Here is a 19,616-nt window from a genome sequence, read left to right as displayed (position 1 = left end):
AATCATGTGCAGGTAGCTTTAGCAATGAGCTTTACGAAAATCCCCAAAAAGTTGTATAGCACTTCCATATCTAACCTGTATTTTCACACCAGTGTGAATGAGCCCATAGGCAAAGCCCGTAGGCATGGCATTTTATTGAGCAGTATGCCAACCTATAGCATCAATTTGGATAAAGGATTTATTATTAATAACGTCGCTTGATACAAACGCATTTGCGAAGGCGAATATGCTAAAAAGTAACATAGCGCCGCAGTTTACAATATTCTACCTGCCGAGTGCAAGAAAACAGAAGCGCGCTGCTAATGTGCACAGAATGTTACCGCTTGTCTGTGCAAATCAATTTTTCACCAGATTTTTGCCGCTTCGTGCTAATTTGCATAAAAAATTTGTCAATGCTAATTTGCGTCAAAAGTAGCGGATTTATTCATTCCGTTCTATCTGCAGCGCATCGCAGCTAAAAATAAAAATAAATAAATATATAAATTCCTGTAGCTGGAGACTTCTAGGAATACAAAAGAACGGGAACATTTATGAATTCCTCTAAGGGCCGGATAAACATTTGTAATACAATGAAAATTATTCATGGGCTTCTCTTCTATTAACACTGGATGGGTATTATAATGCCGGGGACTGGCTAATGCATGCCCAAAACTTTGCATCAAGCAATTCGGCTTGTGCTGCAGAACTCGGAATGGCAGCAAGGGAGTTAAACCGTGCAAACCCCCCCACCTTTTTTTTTTTTTTTTTTTTTTACTTTGCCCTCCCACTCTAGAGGCAGAAGGGTTAATCTTGGCCCCATTCCCTCAATTGTCCATTGAGCAGTTCTTTTTAAATAAGTGTCAGTTTGCATGTGCAGACTCCTCCCCTGTATTCTGGCTGGAGATCCTGCTCTTGCAGGTCCTCATTATAGTTTACCCAGGGAAAGAAGCAGGATCTCCACCAGATCCTACAAGGGGGGGTATGTAGTGCCCCCTCCCACCTTCTAAAAAAGCCAAAGACACAAGAGACCCTGCAAAGAAGACTGGAGCTGCCTGGGAGGAAGCTGGAAATCTGTGCACTTCTTCTTCTCCTTCTCCTGGAGCTGTGATTTTTTTGCTTTTTTTTTTCTTCTTGTTTATGCAACTTTCAAGGAACTTCACAGTCCCCTTGGATTGTAGAGGGAGGTGGCAGGGCACAAGAACTGGGGTTCCTAGCCTTAGATTTAAGGGCTCAACTTTTTGAGTTTTAGTGGGGGGGTCGCTGTTTTTGTTCTTTTTAGGAATGAGTCTTTTGTTTGCAATGCAGCGCAGATTGTAACATACAAAGACATTCTGTTAGGGAAAGAAAACATCTCATTCCTTAGGAGGCTGCAGGAAGTTTGCTCTGAGAAGGAGGGGGAGGCTGGCTGTGCATTGTAGTGGGGGGGAGGGAGGCTGTGCAGTGTAATGGGGGGAGAGGCTGCTTGTGCACTGGGGTGGGGGGGCTGAGACCCTGCGCTACACTTAGAGGGGGGCTTCTCTGATTTGTACGGGGGCCTGCTCACTAGTATTTGCCGCAGCTAAGAAAAAAAAGTTTCTCTGTAAAGTTTGTGCCCCCCCCTCCCTGATTATGTTTTTATAGGAGTCTTGTGCATTAGGGAAAAGTTAGCTGGCTCTGTATTAGGAAGGGGCTCAGGGTTATTAGGCTTTTACGTGTCTGCTGTGCCAGTGCGGGTATTACAGCCATGCCTCAGCTAAACAGCGGTGGGGGCGACGAGTTGGGGGCTAACGACGAGCTGATCCGGTTTAAAGATGAAGGGGAGCAAGAGGAGAAAAGTCCCGGGGAGGGATCTGCAGAGGGGGATCTGGCAGACGTCAAGTCATCGCTGGTCAACGAATCGGAGAATCACAGCAGCGATTCAGACTCGGAGGTAAGAATCTCACGTTATCAAATATCATGGCCATAGACCATCCGATTTTACATATCGCTGCCCATTTTTATTTTGAGTGTTGTGTTAGACTTTGTTTTGAAACTTTTTGGAATAGAACCGGTGTTGTTGTTGGAAGAATTACTAGTGATTGGTCTTTTGGGGTGTTTTTGATGTACTGTGTATGACCGATCAGGGTTTTTTTTTTTTCTTACGATTGTGTCACCATAGACCTGCAGATTATCGTTCCATCATAACTGGTCACGTTATATGAGGTGGTAAAGATACCTCCTCCAATTGACTCTATATGTAAGTTCCTGGTACACAAAGGGGCCCTAACCGTACCAGGAGCCCATGCCCTGGTGAACTCTTGCCAGGGTCTTATCTCATCCGAACAAATGTCTCAGTCCTATTATACTCAACTCCGCTTCATCTTCCCTCTCCGATATAAACATGGGGCAGGATGTCCATCTATTCTTGGCTAAAACTAAACTATCCCTTCAACCATTTCCAGGTTGAGAGACGCCCCCCTCCGAGGGAGAGTTTTGAGAAGCCCCGGGATTACCTGTCTGAAGGTGAGTCACCTCCAATTTTTTTTGTTGATTTTTATATATACAAGGTTATTACATGTATTTGCTTTGAGTCAGATTTCTTTTTTTAGTCCATGACGTAATATGAAATTGATAAACTATTCTGTATAAGGCTTATCAGTGTTGTACTTTGTAGTGGCATAAAAACATTTTTTTGATAATGGGCGTAGAGAAAGTAATTGCAAGCTTATGGGACAATATTCAACTTTATACAGTATCACGTCACTGCTTAGTAGATTACTATCCCTATACATCATATACCGGTATTACATTACCTACGTGCTGTGTGTCTATAGCTATTATTTTGTAGTTATCAGCCTATATGGAGGCAGAAAACTTGCAGATTTTTGTATTTTTATTTATTTTATTTTTTTTGGGGTGTAATATTAACAAATATTTTCGTCTATGTAGAACATTATCCAAAAACTACATTCCACGTAATTTCTATGGCCGATTTATACAGGCACGTGGTATATCTGTAATATTTCTATAAAATAATGGGTAATAATCTGTATAAAATGTAAGTTTTTTTGATGTTCTATGCTAGGAGGTTCAAATGACCCAATTCCATGCAGGCCATGACAATCCATACAATTCTTAGAAATTTTGTTCTGTTACAATAATCTCATTATCTTAACAAGATCCGTTCTGTATGTGAAAAGACCATATGATGCGCTGTGGGTACAGTCTTCCTACTAGAAGCGTGTATGGGTGCAGCCATATTGTAGGCAATACTACAAAAAAGTCTTCATATAGTAAGGACGGGCATGCGCTGTCCATTAACAAATTAAGTGCTGGATAAAAATGGCCCCTCAAACTTCAAATGTGAGGAAAAATAAATTTGAGATGGATGGGCCTTTATTCTAACTTGACAAAAATCGGGCTATAAAATGTAACCTCATTAGGTGCCCGTATTTTTAGATAGGCCTCAAAAACGAGGTATGTCTCAGCTTACGTCTGGACACAATGTAGTGACTAAATAATGTTAACCAATGATTGTACCTCTTTTTACCCCTCAGCATTCAGGAGGCAACACCAAGATGCCGCTTTCTTTAAGGGCTCACCCTATGCAGGCTACCCCTTCCTGATGATCCCTGACCTTGGAGGCCATTACTTGCCCAATGGTGCCCTATCGCCCAGTGCCCGCACGGTAAGAGTGCTTATCCTAATGTAATATTCATGTCTTGTCCTGTTTATTTGAACAGAATATGATTTTGGAAACCACAACTTGTGGCTGGCATGGCATTGTGAATAGTCACTTATGGGAACAAGGGCTGAATTGTTCTGTCTGGAGAAACATCGGTTTCTCTGATTTGATATACTTTCATGTTGACCCACTTTGTAGCTGTTGTCATTGCGTCCATTTGTGTGGTGTAAATGGTACAAGGTACCTGCCCGAACTATTGGATGGGTGGGCTCTTTAAATAGCGTGGTCACCTGTCACAATCTGTTCTATATTCATTTAGGTGCACAAATCACGTTATTTATAGGCCTACCATACAAGTAGTGTCTCATTGTTGGTCAATTCTTGATAATTTTTTGAGAAAAATCTGAGTTTGATTGATAATGTCTTGCTGCCAAGTGTTATAACTGGCACCAAATTCCACTTGGCCACCATATATGGCGCACACTAGAACCATAAATATCTGGTTGGCACCTACTTAGTTCATTTGTGGATAGAGTTGCTATTTTCGTCTTTTCCAGATTGATGGGTATTTGAGATTTATTTGCCAGCTGTAATGGACTGTTTACTATAGAAGGAGCTGAAATCTCGTGTAAAGTGTATCCTTGTGTGCATATTTGTTCTGTCATATCCATTGTGTGGACTGTTTACAGACAAGGTACAGAATGTCGCGCGATTCTATAGAATGAACATGGCACACATCAGACATGTAATCTGATTGTGAAACCACTAATAGGCTTGTGGAATTCCTCTTTTATTCACTTTATAGTTTTTAGTTTCTGAAGGGGTCTCGTATTCATAGCTTTATGTTCATCTGCTCCTTTGGCCAAAAACAACTATCCCTAAAAATCTAAAGCATTTCTTACAATTTTACTCTTAATATCCAATGGCACTTTGGTTGTTCACATCTATTTAGGAGAGTGATGCCAACCAGTTATTGTAGGTTGAGTCATCCCTATACTTTTTTGCTTGTGTTTGGATAATTTTAGTCATTCCTGTTATGGTTACAGCATTTATACTATAATCTGCTGGGATTTTTTTTTCCATTTGGAGCAAACCTCAATTGGAATAATTTTCCACCAGAGAAAATTGGCTGGATACGTAAGAGATTTTAAAATTTTTTATCTATTTTATTTTTAGTTTTCTCTATTTGCAGATGTATATAAACATCTAGCTGTCGCTTTGTGCACGTGGAGGTAGTGATGTCATCGTTGTCTCGTGATGTCACACACATCTGTGGGTTCAATATGCTGACAGTAGCATCATCATTACTCTATATGGACAATGGAACCACTTAAATGTTCCAAATTTAAAGCCGCTCTTTAGGATCCAGGTTGGGCCTGAATAAGGCTGTTTTACTTGGAGTGTGACTGGGGGCTGTGTGCCCACTTTGAGCCCGGCAGCGCAGGACGAGGTGTTCCTCTCCCTGCACAGACCAGGCTTTGTTACTCTACTCTGGGGCCTGTGTTTGTTTTGTGCCTGAATAGTGAATTATCTCAATGCAAAGGATTTGGTACCCCAATATGGGAGGGGGGGATGGGACAAATGAGGCTTTGTCTTGTGGTTGAAGTACCTTAAATTGATGTGGTGAGTGAAAATGGTTGCGTTGTTATGAAACGTGTGGATCAGCACATGGCTTATAAGCAGAAGTCGGACGCAAATCAAAAAAAAAAAATTGACACTATTTGTTTAATGCAGAATAAATTGGATTTCCAGTATTAGTATTTCCAGTTAGTAAAAAATTTTTTTTTTTACTACTAATAAAAGAAAATTTTGATTTTTTTTTTTAGTCTATATTTTACATGACTAAACTGTCATGACTAAATTATCCATTCAAGCATGATTGATTTGCATTGCCAAATATATTCGAACCTGTTCCCATATTTGAGAGATTTTTGTGATCTCTACCGTTCTAAACACAAAAATAGGCCTTTGGCCTTGTTTAAGAACTAGACCAGTCTCGCATAACATCCAATTAGATCACAGCTTTTAATTTGAATCTTGGTAATTTGGGTAATTGATTTGGTTTTTTTGTGGTGTGGAAATGAAATATATAGTTGTTATAACTGAGATCTTTCAAAGATTTGGTTATAACAAGTATCCGAGGCCTGAATAAGGTGTTTGTTTTTTGGAGTTTGCCGAAGTTCTTATCTCCAATCAAATTTTCTGCATGTTCGTCCATTTAGGATTTGAATGATCTACAGTGGTTGCGGGACAATAGAGCTGTTGGTGGGATTATTGGACCCCTCTGCTTTTGTCTGTCTCTTTCTTTATTATTCCGAATGCCCCCTCAGCTACCCCTGAGTGCTGTTAATGAGCTGGCATTGTGTGCTCTGTTTTGGGAGGTGATCAGGGTGAATTGTCTGGTTGCAAATTAAATTCCTCTACAGACTGGAATGATGCATTCCCCTCCCTGTGTGCATTGCAAATTGCCTCGCCCTGAGGGACAGGAGGAGGGCCTATAAGTCATCTCAAATCTACCCCAAACAAGCCTCCATTACAACACATGGCCGGGAGCTAATTAAAACCCCATACCTGTCTCAATTAACTGAAATGTGTCCCACATCAGCAGGGGAGGTCAAGTAACTTGTGTCATTGTAATGGGGAACTTGACAATGTAACATCCCATACGCCGATACGGTGCATGCTGTGTTATAGTTATGTAAGAGCGCTGGGGGGGTCAAAAAATTCAAGTGATGGGCGTTAACCAGGTGCTTTCACAAATCAATGTGTATATGCATGTAGGCGCAGTTCACACTGGCCATATATATCCTATTCCAGGCATTGATTTGATCAGCCTTATATTAGGCCCAAACCATCTACTTCTTCTTTTTTTTTTCTTTAATGAATTTTTGTTTCATTGACACTTAAAATTTTAAGTGTCAATAAAACTCCAGGTGCTACAGAAATCCGATCTGGGACACTCTTGTAATTTGAACAGCCAACTATTGTTGGGGGGGGGGCCTTTTTGGATGCATTTAAACCTATAAAAAATGCAAGTGGGAGAAGCTTGGCCAAAACGCATATGCGTTTCCACTGAAATGTGCAACACCCAATTTTTTTGGTGGAATGCAAAATATCTGGTGCTAGTTCCAAAATACATGCGTTTGGGTGCAAATGCATATGCGTTTTGGCCAAGCTAAATGCGTCCAAAATGTCTGCGAGCACACCAGGAAGGAGCTACCCACGTTAGCACATGCGGTTTTTGACCTAAATGTTCGCAGTTGGGAACTAGAAACATCTGTTTGCGTTCGGGAACTTGTGTTTTGCCGGTTAACAATGCCAAACGTCCAAACTCCTCCTTGTTTGGGAATAGCGCCTCCCCGATGTGCTCAAAACAAAATTTAAAGGCAGTGTGTGAATGTGGCTTCGGTTTTATTTTTCGTCGTTGGGACCCAGCTGCATTAGGCTGCGTTCACACACTGTGTTTTTAGATTCAATCCAAAATTTTCCCCCCATGATCAGATGCTGAGGTAATGTTGTGAACTCGTATGTGATCACGGTTGGAGACTTTTGGATTGCGTCTCAGAACGCATTCAAAATGCACTGTGTGTATTCAGCCTCAAGATGCATCCCTTCAGTATAAAACACATAATTATGTGAGAGGTCCTACGGAGATGTGGTCAAAAAGAGCATTGTCTTCTCGATCATTTACCATGTAAGGGATCAGTATCCTAGTAAGAAGCAGAAAATGGGGGAAAATAATCCACAATGCAGCGTAACCAGAACACTGTCACGTTGGGTAACTTTTTCTTAATATGAACTAGTGCATGGGTTACTGTAACCAAAGAGGATAGTGTTTTCTCTCTGTATTCGGCCCCTCTATGACACGCTGGTCTGGATGTTTTGAGCCCGTGAGACTATCTGGGTACTGTGCCAGCTCACATGGTGGATGGGTGGAGCGTGCTGTTTTTGAAGACCGTTGTGACTTTTAACTACCCTGGATTTCTTTATATGTGGGAGCTGATTTTTGGAGTGGGACAAGTTTTCGTATTTTATCAAAGGCAGCAGAATGTAAGTTAGGCTTTGGTGTGGTAAGGGGTTAACAAATCTCCTAGTTGGCTTGCGGATATCACAATTCCTGTGTCGATGCATTAAAAAAAAAAAAAAAAAAAAACTTTGTTGAAGGCCCAAAGCAGTGCTGGATTTGGTCCCCGGCAGCACTGTGCCAAGTCAAACCCCAGCCCTCACTCTGGTTACATTCTCACCCTTACAATTGTAAAAGCTCTGCCATTTTCCTCACCTCCTGCTCCGATAGCAGCTGTCCTCTGTCTCTCGCCATGTGTTCTGTTTCTTCCTTTCATAAGTGGCGAGCTCTAACAAGCCGTCCTGGGGTATGTGCCCCTCTCATATACAGCGCCGCTGAATATATCGCTATTGTATAAACTAACTTAATGGAGGTCTACTGCAGTGCTATTCTAATGTGTAGGGCAGGGGGGCATTATCAAAATTACATTTCTGGCCCTTTTGTTACACTTATGGAATGGCCTTCCAGAAATATGAAGCATACAAAAGCAAAGGGTTCTAGAGGCTAAACTAAAAATAAGAAAATTAAGTTCTTTACATGGGTTACTTGACGGCATAGGCTGGCAATGTACCACCAGTGTCCATTCAGCTAAGGGTCCCCTCAAGCATTGAACCTTGGGTCACATTCCCTATTGATGTTCATGCTCTGTCAAGATGTCCTCCTCTCACAAGTGGTGGACTACAAATATGGCCTCCATTAGAAATCTATTTAGTTCTGCAGACACGTCTGGATGGCATGTTGGCTATATTTGCTATTGCCCAGCTCTCCTAGAAGTAGAATAACTTGGAAATGTGATCATAATAGGGGACAACTTGAGTGGGTTTTTTTTTTAAGATTTTGGGAGCACTTATGGGTTATGACTCATTTTTGGATTCATTTTGTCTTAAAAGTGCAGTCCAATCAATGGATGTCCTGTTACAAAGATTTGGCATAACGTCTTGTTTAATACTTACTCATTGTGAGTTTAGAAGGCTTACTTGACAATTGATGGCCTTCCCTGTATCGGGGTACATACAGATATTTGTAAAACTCTGAGGACCGTTTTATTGGACTTCTAAGCCCAGAATGAGCACACTGTGGACTGTGGACTTTGGTGGACAACATGTAAAATGGTTACAATTCCTGATGAGTGCCATGGAACGTGCACCTCTTTAAGAACAAAACAAATGGCGCGACACGCTAGCAAACCCAAAAACTGGCGTTTGGTTATAGCTGAAATCTACACCAGGTTGGACCTGGGTTAAATTTTAATTAGTGCTTTTCCAGAATTACTAAGGGGTTGCAGCCTCTTAGTGATTTCAGCATGTCATGTACCGAGTGCGCCAATTATTTAGTTGGCCCCAATAAATGACGAATTGCGCCAAAAACTTTCCCACACAATGATCTATTTCTACTCTGTATAATATGATGGGCGGGTTCCCTTTAAGTGTGTCCATTTGGTAAAGCTCCTCCATTATAATATAAGGACAGCGATGTATTCGGCAGTACTCTTCTATTTTCCGTAGAGCGCAGCATGTCTGCTCTGGGTCGCCCTGTGTTTTTTATCTAGCTCTTCCTTCCCAGAGCTTGGTTTCCTTCCCGCTTTCCTTCCTACAAGTCATTTTTCTCCGTGTGTGGGTCCAGTTGACACTCAATGTATAAACAGAAATGTAAACTCTGTATTACGCGACATTGTGGCATATCCCTTTGTCTGTGTGTCTTTATGCTTTCAGCTTTTGGTTGGGCTGGGTAGTATGAGACCTGTCTCCAGAAATTGTGTTTATTTTTTTTTCTAAGCTGTTAGCTCTTGGGCCCACCCCTTCCATAAAGTCTGTATGTGGCGTCTCTTATCTGCATTCATTTCCTGCGTGCGTGTCCTGGGCACAGGTCTCCATGTTGCTACAGAAATAACATCTCAACTAATTGGGAATTGGGGAGGGAGGGGGGTAAACGCAGACCTCCTGTTCTGAGATTAACAATAGGTGTTAAGTGAATGAGAGCAGGGGGTGGCTGAGTATACAGGGTCTAAATTTACGCTACCTTTTGTTACCTACAACTTACAAATCGGAGCAGGGATTTGGAGAGGTTGCACCTGTGTGGCACTCATGACATGTATATTTGTGTACGTTTTAATTTTATACTCGTATTGAACACTTGCTGTGACTTGTTGGGTTATTTTTTGTTACGGATAAGCGGGTGACAACTATAGGACGGTAATCGGTGGTTAACTGACTTTTCCACAAAGATATATAACCAAGAAAAGCTTTGTAAATGTTAACTAGGATAAAGGATTTATGTTTTTTTGTTATGTTTTAGTTCTTTATATTTTCTGGATAGTAGACAGATGTAACTTATTATCCTCTGCGTTTCCTTGTACTGTACAAGGAATGCATTGTGGTTTTATGGTTTTCTTCCAGCCATGAAGTTATGTGTTACCTTTAAAGGAATTAATCCTTGACTCTGATAATATTTGGCGTCCTATGGTGGTGCCAATATTTGGTGCATTTCTGTTTTTCCTCTACTGAGAAGTGGGTCTGTATGAATATGGTCTCCTATAGAGCTCAACAAGCAATGATTTTGGGAGGAACATTGGGTATTTCTGATGGAGATTCATGGATAAGGAATCAAGTTGGACTAGAGTGACCAACGTGGTACCAGATTTCTGGATTTGGATATTGGACCTAGTAGTTGGTCTGACATCTTCTTGGTTATCAGTCTTCACTGTGCATCCTCAAAGGATTAATGTTCTACAGTTTGAGGAAATCTGATTTGACCAAAAATATCATAATCTAAATTGTGGAACTACAAAACTTGCCCATTCTTCTCCGCCTTCTGCCCTTATAATATTAACTTGGTGAACTTTGACAATGCATTGTGCCACTTGACCAGTTACTTACTGGCCAACACACTAATCTGTGATACTATCAGAACATAAATGTCTATTTTGGCATCTCTCGATGAAGGTCCATCTGGTCATGACTCTTCCGATGGGCAGCTTTCACGTAATTTTATATTTTGAAGTTGAGTATTAAGATTGGTTTGAACAGAATCAATGACAAAATGAATGAACTTGGTCTAATCGGATAACTATGTTAAGTGTTGAACTATTCGTAAGGACTGTATGGGAAACCGAGATCCTTCGTATGTTGATTAATATGGTAACTCGAAAATGTATATCCCTTTTACGAAATAGTTTCCCCCTGTGCAGGATGTCCTATTGTAATCTGGAATGACAGTTTATTCGAGTGAATTCCTTCGGGGCTTTTCATTCAGTGCACACCTGTTTGGAGATCATTTTACTTTCTTAACTGCTTAATTTCTTTTCTTCGCTTTCTAGTGGTCCACTCAGATATCTTATACTTGTAGATCCACGTACCTAGAGTTTGGCTTGGGACGTTGAGATGGTGATGACACTTGTGGAGTTGACTGTATTAATATGATTCCAAAACAGAAACGTTTTTCTGGGTCTTCTAGTTGATGGTCACCCCTTCACACAATGAGCCGACCTAGCATTGTCCAGAAAGACTTGGCAGATAATCTAATCATTGATTGCATCCTAAATGACACTTAATTCCACCCTTGAGACTCGCTGTAATTTGGACTGTTGTCAAAAAACTTGCCTTATGCAAACATTTCAGAATAAATAGATCTTCGCGAGTATGTGTGTTTTGCACATCGGTAAATGAGGTCTTTGTGTAATGTTCAATTAACACTTGACTAATCAGATGATATTATTTTTTTAATATTTATTTTATACTTTTTTTTTTTAATTACAAATAGATTTAAGTTTATTCTAAATAATATTCCTGGTACATACAAGTTGAGCAACAGTTGAAGCTCCGGGGCCCCAATACTAAATCCGATACAGGCTCCCAACCTACCATGGACCAATTCTTATTTTGGTGTTGCGTTGCGTTTGCCCACCTCTAGTTACGCTTCCCCCCCTGGCTAGTGATTGGCTGTTGACGTTCCTTTTCTAATGGATCATTTGTTTATGGGCTCATTCATTGGAACAAGACTCCATTAAAATTTCCATCTATTCATGTTCATTGGTCTTTTTTCTTTTAGAGTTTTTTTTTTTCTTTTTTAGATTGTAGTAGTTCAGAATCCACCCCAAAAGTTGCATGCCTGTTGTTTGGAACTTTTGGCTACAAGATTTATAGAAACCATGAGGTAATCTTCTTAATATAGTAGATTGCAACATTGAGACGGAGCTTGGCCACAAAAATCCAAGATTTTTTTTTATTTTTTATGCTGTTTGAATTGTACATAGATAGCAATGTAACACCCTTCTAAAGTTTGGAGCTGTTTTCCGGGGCGAGAGATGGGAACAAGTCTCAACTGGAGTGGGGCCCTGAGGCAGAATGCAGAAAAACACATCCTAATCCTTTCCCAGAAGTACCTAGCATTACCTCTCCAGACAGGCCTAGACTACATATAGCTGCTATAGGACAACATAATGCTGTTTAATTAATTACTTCTCAAAAAAAATCTTATCTCGCGCCGCCACTGGCGCTCCTGTTTTAGGAAAATGCAGAGCGCTATTAGTAATCTACCTGTTGAAGTGATATCTCTAGAGGGCTTGTCAGTTAAGATAATGGACTTGGTAAGAGGTTTTTACACTAGTGACCTCCTGTGACAAATGGCAGGCCCGAGTTGTACGTTGTGTGAGGTACAACGCTGGAATGAATATTTGCTTTCTGCTGGAAAAAAAAAATACAAAATTCGGGTGGATTTGACAATGGCTGATAATTGTGCCTTATTTGTATAATTGGTAAATTTTCATTATTGTTTTACCTTTTTATATCCGCAGTACATGGTAACGCTTGAGATATTGAGATTCGTATACAAAAAAAAATTTACTTCCTATGAAGGCCCTTGCCGTGCGAGGTTGAGGTGACTTTCGTAACAATTAATTACATGGTCACCATTTTTTAATTGTTTTTTTTTTTTCCATGATACTAATAAGACTATGTTGCTCCTGAAAGGCTGCATAAGCCACTAGGTTGGTCGAGGAAGTAACTGAGGTTACCACATAACTTATTCCACTTTCCTGTTCTTGGGTATATTTCGAAAAATCCAATATGGCTGCCGTTACAACTCCTTCTCCCCTAGTCACCAGGTTTTTTTTTAGTGAAATGTAGTGGAAGTTGTTGTTGTTGTTCTCACCCAGCAACAAAGCAATTTTTAGCTTTTAGATTTATAATGCTGATTTGTTGCCATGGATACCTCGGTATCTAGTTTTTATACAGAAGGCCCATTTTATGGTCATTGCATCCAGCTTTATTTTCGTATGATCCAAGATGGCCATTTTGTGTTTAATAATCAGAGGAATTATTATTTCACTTGATAATTACCTCTTTGTAACCAGTTGCTTTCTCTCGGACTATAGGTTTAGTGTATAAAATGGCCGCCTCCATTGGCTGTAGACAATGGGTTACAGTTGAATGTCCTTTTCTTCTGCGTTTTTGCATCAGAAATGAGGAGTTGAGTGAAGGGGAAAGACAATGCTATCCGTGCCTGAATGGCCATCGCCCTCTTTCTCCCTTTTTTTTTCTGTATTATTGAATAGAAAGTGAATGGGTATATTTGGGGCAGATGCCTACCATTCCAATGGAGTCGTCACCACACTGGGCAGATATCATAAGCAACCTGAGCAATCTTTGTAAGAAAATAAAGTTATAATCATTTTATGCCTTTCACATTTGGAGGCATTCACATCTGTAGATTTGTAGGTGACTACACTGGTCCCCTTTAGTAAAGTTACTTGTTGCCTACCAACTACCGCAACGAACAACACTGAAGGGGTTCCTTATTATTGTACGCTTCTAATGTTTCATCGGGCCTTGTGTATATTCAAAATCTGAAGTATTTTGTCAATTTTTACTTATCCATTTTCTAGGAATGGGCATGAAATCTCATTCTGAATATAAAATGTAGTGGGTATGCAGCACCATATCCTTTAACTTGGGGGTGCATCAGCTCCAAGTGTGTACAAGGCTTGAAGATAGATCCATCTTATTTCTCATAATCCTTGTGTGTGTAAATGGTGGCAAATTCTAGCGTACAAATGGTCTAATAATTCAACTTTTGACAATTTTTTTTATTTATTTTTTTAAAAATCAAAATGGTTCTTTCTCCTATCAGTCTGACCACAGAAGCTTGCAATCTGAGTGGAGTGGGCCATACCTGACGTGGCTGGTTATTGAGTGCAGATGGAGAGAGTGTATATGTTTTGTCCTCGCTATCCCCCCTGCTGTTCCTCCCTTCTTTGCTCCATCTAGGCTTTTGCTCCTGGTTTGTGTTTTTTACAAACTGAAAGGGGTCTGTGTTCTTGCACCCTCCGCCCTCTCCCTCCCTGACATGTGGAATTTCACAGCACTGCACAGCCTAAAATGTGTGTGTCACTTCTGCATCCTGTGCATGGCCGTCCAAAGTTATGTATGAGTGTACAATTAAAATGGCCGCCAGGCACAATGATGCCGACTACTGAATTATTGGAAGAATTGATCACTACCAGCACATGTTCTTTACATGTCTGATGACATGTTTGACATTATTTTCTATTTTTCTAGTTTTCTGTGCTAGTCCCATTTTTATAAAGTGTTTGTTATGAAAGTGTGGGGGCCATCTTATGACCCCAATACCTGCACTACAGGAGTTCAGCCAATGAAAGGTTAATGGGGCAATGCTCTGCAGTGTACCCCCCTCACTCCCTCCCCAGGCTGTGCACACAGCTTCTTGTCTCACAGGCTGAAAGGGCCTATTCATTCTCACAATACACAGCGCAGACCATGAAACCAGCTGAGCAGGATTCGGAGCCTGCGGGAGAACTCCCCCCTTCTACTCTGACCCCTCCCTGACAGCCCCTCAAAACCCCAGCTTTCACCCGGCTCACAACGACAATCCCCGACCATGTGCCTTATTGCTCAGGTAGCGTTGACTGGACAGTAAAAGATGGCTTTTTACAATATACTACAAAACCTCATCTTTTTAGTGGCCATATAAGTATAGGATCCCTGATTAACTTCTCAGAACTGCAAACTGTCACTTAAAGTCTTAATCATGGCGGTAAAACTTTTGGTTGCCAACAGGGAACAATAGCTTTTGCGTGCAGATCAAAATCCATGTCATACGAACCTATTTTGACCTCCGACCTCTATCAGAATTTACCCGTCTGATTTTTGCGGATAAATAACCTAGTGCTGGAGCGGACATAGTCTGTTTTGGTTTTCTGTTCCAAATTGCGCTATGCGGGTGTATTGTTAAGCGACGAATTGATTGCGTCTCGATGTGAGTGCGTCTCTGGTAAACAAAGGGTTAAACCTTGTTCATATTGGTCACCGCTACTCGCTCACAGACAGCTGCAAGGGCACATCTGGCTCGTATTATTTTGGGGAATGAGCGTCTTGGAGGGGGGCTGTGAGCGTGTGCATGAGGTGGGGGCCGAAGGGAGGAGGGGGGGTCCTTAATTATGATTCCCATGCAGTAAAATCCAGCTGCGCTCATAACTTTCTCTGTTTTTGTTTAACCCTCTCTGAGTGCTACCTTTTTTAGTGTTGTCAGAATTGTACAATGGAGTATGTAGCGTAATCCGAAAAATTGCTTGATCGTACTGTCTTGTTTACCAGCCGACAAGACGGTAATCCATAAAGTAGGGTTAGTGAATGATACTAGTGAAGTATGTTTGAAAGATCCTATTGTACCCCAATTTCTGCAGAGGCAATGCCCCAATATTTGTCCGTAACCTTGTTTATGGAGAAAGTCGTTACAGAATAAGGTTGGAGATTTTTTTTTTTAAAGGTTGCAAAGATAGAACATTAGGATTGGGTTTGGTAAATGGAGAGTCAGCTCTGTAGCTCAGCACAGCTGTATAACTCACATGCTGCATGGGTACATGTCTCCATATGGCATCCAGTTGGCCCAGGAAGTTATGCCTATGAGCCCTGTGTAATTTCACACCAGTCGGTGATGGGAGGTGGAGCGCAGGGTTCTGGGATAATTGACACCTCGGGGGCAGCTGTTAAACCGTTCTCCCTTCTTTACAATCCTCGTACTTACGCCCCCATCTCTGAACCCCCATCGGCTCATAGTTCTAATTGTAGGCCGAAAACATTTGGCCCCCGAATATCCCCTCCCTCCATGCTCCCCTACACCAGCTGTGTCCGTTATAGGGGTGACGAGGACATGGATCTTGTTCCTGAGCGCTGGACATATAAACTGATTTATTGAGTGACAAGAGGAAGTGGTGAACATTTCTTACCATAGACCCAAGTTCCAGGTGACCATAAATAGTCCAGGGCCTAGGGTAAATAACACGATGCCGAGATATTTGACCTTTTGCTGGTAACCTTTTTATTTTCTTTTTATGACTTTAATAAACTTACTGCTTATGTTTTTACGTTCAACAGTTTTTCATCTGTCCATGGTGGCAACTTAGAAGTTCAGACTGTGGTTCCATTTTGGTCATGTTGGACTACAGGCAGTCCCCGGGTTACATACAAGATAGGGTCTGTAGGTTTGTTCTTAAGTTGAATTTGTATGTAAGTCGGAACTGTATACTTTATAATTGTAATCCCAGCCAGAACTCTTTTGGTCTCTGGGACAATTGGATTTTAAAAATGTTGGGTTGTCATAAGAATCAATATTAACACTAAATCTTCATTACAGACATCAGTGATAACTGTTACAACTGATCATTGTAGCCTAGGACTAAAGTACGATAAATTACCAATATCCAGAGGTCCGTTTGTAACTAGGGGTCGTATGCAAGTCAAGTGTTCTTAAGTAGGGGGACTGCCTGCATTTATTTTTTTTGCATACATAGTTGTTAGGTTTTTGATGAAATGTTCTTTTAGATGATCCTCAACATCTTGTGGAAATGATCATGGGGAATTTTACATAAACAACCTTGTTTTTTTTTTTTTTGGTTCAAGTTCAGGAGGTTCATCGAGTGGTTTGTCAAGAGGTGATCATAAAATATACACAGTAAATAGATTAGAAGGTAAATTAGATTTCTTTATCTCATTGACAAGGGGGAGGTAAGAACAACATTGGGGGAATGGGATGGTAATGGATCAGCTATGGGAAGGGGGTGGGTGATTGGAATTGACACAATTGACTCAGTGTTAAGAGTCTGTGGGGTGATGGAGTAAATTTTGGAGATGCAGATGGAAGAGTTAGTGGAGAACAGGAAGTGGGGATATTGGAGGGAAGCATTAAATAGCGTGAACAGCTACGGGGCATTTTCTGAATGATGGGGTTCAGATTTCAGCATTGAGAGAACACCAGAACGGAAGTGGGCCCCCACCTCCACTTCTGAATAGACCCTACTAATAACTTCTAGGACTTCTAAGTGGTCTGCATTATATTGTGAAAGCCATTAACCCCTGCAGAGCTGGGGTTAAAGGGTTAATATTCCCTCGTGGAGACGTTAAACATACAGAGGGGAGATAGTGGCACGGTTAAAAAAGTTCACTCCATTTATTCCGCACATGTGTTTATGTTCATGTTTCACCTTTGGTAAAAGACTAGCGTCAGTGTAGTATGTAGATAATTGGCTTATCGTATAGAAAAAAATTATTTGCCCGTATATCTTGTGCTAGTCCAGTGCACGAGATTGGTAACGTATCTCTTTTATTTGCCTAGTATGTGTCTTAACCACAACGTTTTTTAAAAAGTTTTTTGTGATTTCAATAGACTTGATATGTTCTCCTTGCTGAACTGGTATTGACAGCTTTTGCCCCAAATTTTGTTCTGCACCTATGCCATATTCATTTAAAATTTTAACTTTAGAGTTTTGGATAATACTGTTACTATTTAGGGGCATGCATTACCCTGTTTTATCAATTCCCCAATTAGTGCTCCTGGGATAGTGACACGCCCCTTGGCAAGGTTAACACCCAGTTGTCAATTCATTTAAACATTTTTCAGAGTAGGCTACTTCAAACGAATGTTGTTTTCGGCTGTGCGCTTGCCATTGTTTCAACAGAGGGCATGTGACCTAATTTTTTTGCCAATGGGCTCATACACACGGTCGTAGTTTTCGAGCTGAAAATTACGGGGCAGGTCCTATTCCTGCCCGTGTTTGCAGCTTGAGCAGTTTTTTTTTCTATTTTCGACAGTGACTTCACACACAGACTGCGGATCCGTTATTTGTGACCTGCAATTACACATTTGTGGACAGGTAGCCTAATGTTGCAGAATTGGGGTGGGCTTAAATAGACTTTTCAGGACAGTGCCATTGTGGGTAACCTTTAAGAAGGTACTAGAGGTAGTAAATTTCTAGGTGCACTGGCAGTAGTTGTATCATGGGGGTTTTTTTTTAATTTTTTTACGCAACATATTTTGACATGTAAAAAAAACTCTTTTGGCCTAGTTTTGTGTTCTCCCGAACTTAAGTAACCAAGTAGTGGCAATGTTTTAAGAAACAAATTGAACACCTCTTGAAGCAGCGAAGCATTCCTCGCCCTCCCCTGCATGCACTCTATTTCTTCCTTTTACTAATGGTGCCTATTGTGTCTCCACGAAGAAGTGTCTGCTTCTCTGGTGAATAGGCCTCGTTTCCATGGGAACTCAAGCCAAAGGCCTGGTTGACCTCTAACCCCTTGATTGCAATAACCCCCATTTGATTGTGTAGAGAATTGTGCATATCATTTAACGCTCTGTGCACCTTACATTTCTAGTACCCCAATCTACATACATACAAGCCAGATGCAAAATGGCTTCTACATGTGGAAGGGTATACAAACTTTGTTACTTTCCAAATTTGTTCAAATAAATGAGCCTTGTCTAGGCTGATAAGGAATCATAATGTTTTTTATGTATGGGTTAAATTCAGCTTTTTTTTTTTAACCCACTTCTGTGTTTTCTTGCTCCTAAGGCATGTTGCCCTGATGCCCCCTCCCCATGCTTGGGCCCCCATGAGCTCAGCCTGTACATTCCTCCCTATAACTGGATTTGCAGCTGTTTTAAGAAGGGAGAAAAAGAAAAAAAAAACTTGCATGAGAAATCCTAAACAGCTTGTCCCGCTGTCAGGAGAGGGAGGGGAGCTGTAATGCAAGTGACCTGGGACCAGAAATGGAGACCATGAGTATAGGGTCTATAAAGCAGGCCTCTTTTCTTTAATTAGTGCTGTGGGTAATGAATTGCAAGCTCTGCTGCACCCCGGCCAAGGCTTAGCTCAGAGCTTGTCTCTCAAACATCTTTTCTAGTTTATTTCCCTCATTTCGCTCTTGTGCCATTTCCCATTTTCTCTCCCTCCTCTTCTCCGCAGCTGCGTTCCTTCCTTTTCCAGCTCAAGGAATGCTGCAGATATTTCATCTCCCAGACATGTTTTATTTCCAGGGGAGAGACTTCACTGAGCACAAAAAGGAGGATCCCGATGAAACATGAATTGGACCAAGATAGTATCTTTGTATATGCCCATAAATTTAGGTCTTGAGACGTGTTGCAGGTTGGTGGAAAGATTATTTCATGATGTAGACCGGTCCTACTATATCTTCGCAAGGATGCTTTTCATGGCAAAGTTATGAAAATGCTTTTAAAATGCACTATATCAATGTAAGCACCTGCCAGGTCCAGATCTGGGGTAGGGTGTAGTTGACTTTAACATGTTGTCCACGTGGGTGGCTTTTAATGGACTTGTGTGGCCAAAACCAATCGTGTATTGTCCCCTGTTTAGCTAAGGTGGACCTCAAGAACATATTTTTTTGTTGTTGCGTTGTCTCTCAAGAATTTGAAGGCCACATTGGTGGGAGCTTGAAAGCTTGGACCCAGACTTCTGTAAGGGCATGTCCCAGAACTTTTCATGAGACTTGCTTATAAGAAGAATCTTGTTCAAGAAGACAACATATAGCCCCACTGACACCTCAGAAATCGTTAAAAGACCCTGTAGGCCACTGGTCTCCTGGTCATCACCACTGCGTGAACTAGTCGGCTATGGTTTTGAAT

The 19,616-nt window shown here is 41.1% G+C and overlaps 1 protein-coding gene across 2 annotated transcripts in view; it reads left to right on the top strand.

The window, feature by feature from the left end:
* Nucleotides 1-1,437: 1,437 nt before the first annotated feature.
* TCF7L1 (transcription factor 7 like 1) overlaps nt 1,438-19,616 on the top strand; it is a 31,503-nt gene continuing 13,324 nt past the window's right edge. For both annotated transcript variants that reach the window (XM_072149070.1, XM_072149069.1), the window contains exons 1-3: nt 1,438-1,888; nt 2,400-2,460; nt 3,495-3,625. In XM_072149070.1, the coding sequence (XP_072005171.1) occupies nt 1,703-1,888; nt 2,400-2,460; nt 3,495-3,625 (378 nt within the window). In that variant the 5' untranslated portion in view covers nt 1,438-1,702. The remainder of the gene's footprint in view (nt 1,889-2,399; nt 2,461-3,494; nt 3,626-19,616) is intronic.

This window comes from Engystomops pustulosus, chromosome 4 (assembly GCF_040894005.1).
Source record: "Engystomops pustulosus chromosome 4, aEngPut4.maternal, whole genome shotgun sequence".
Classification (NCBI taxonomy): Eukaryota; Metazoa; Chordata; class Amphibia; order Anura; family Leptodactylidae; genus Engystomops; species Engystomops pustulosus.
Note: the sequence above shows the minus strand (reverse complement) of the source record. Positions and strands in the feature narration are given on the sequence as shown.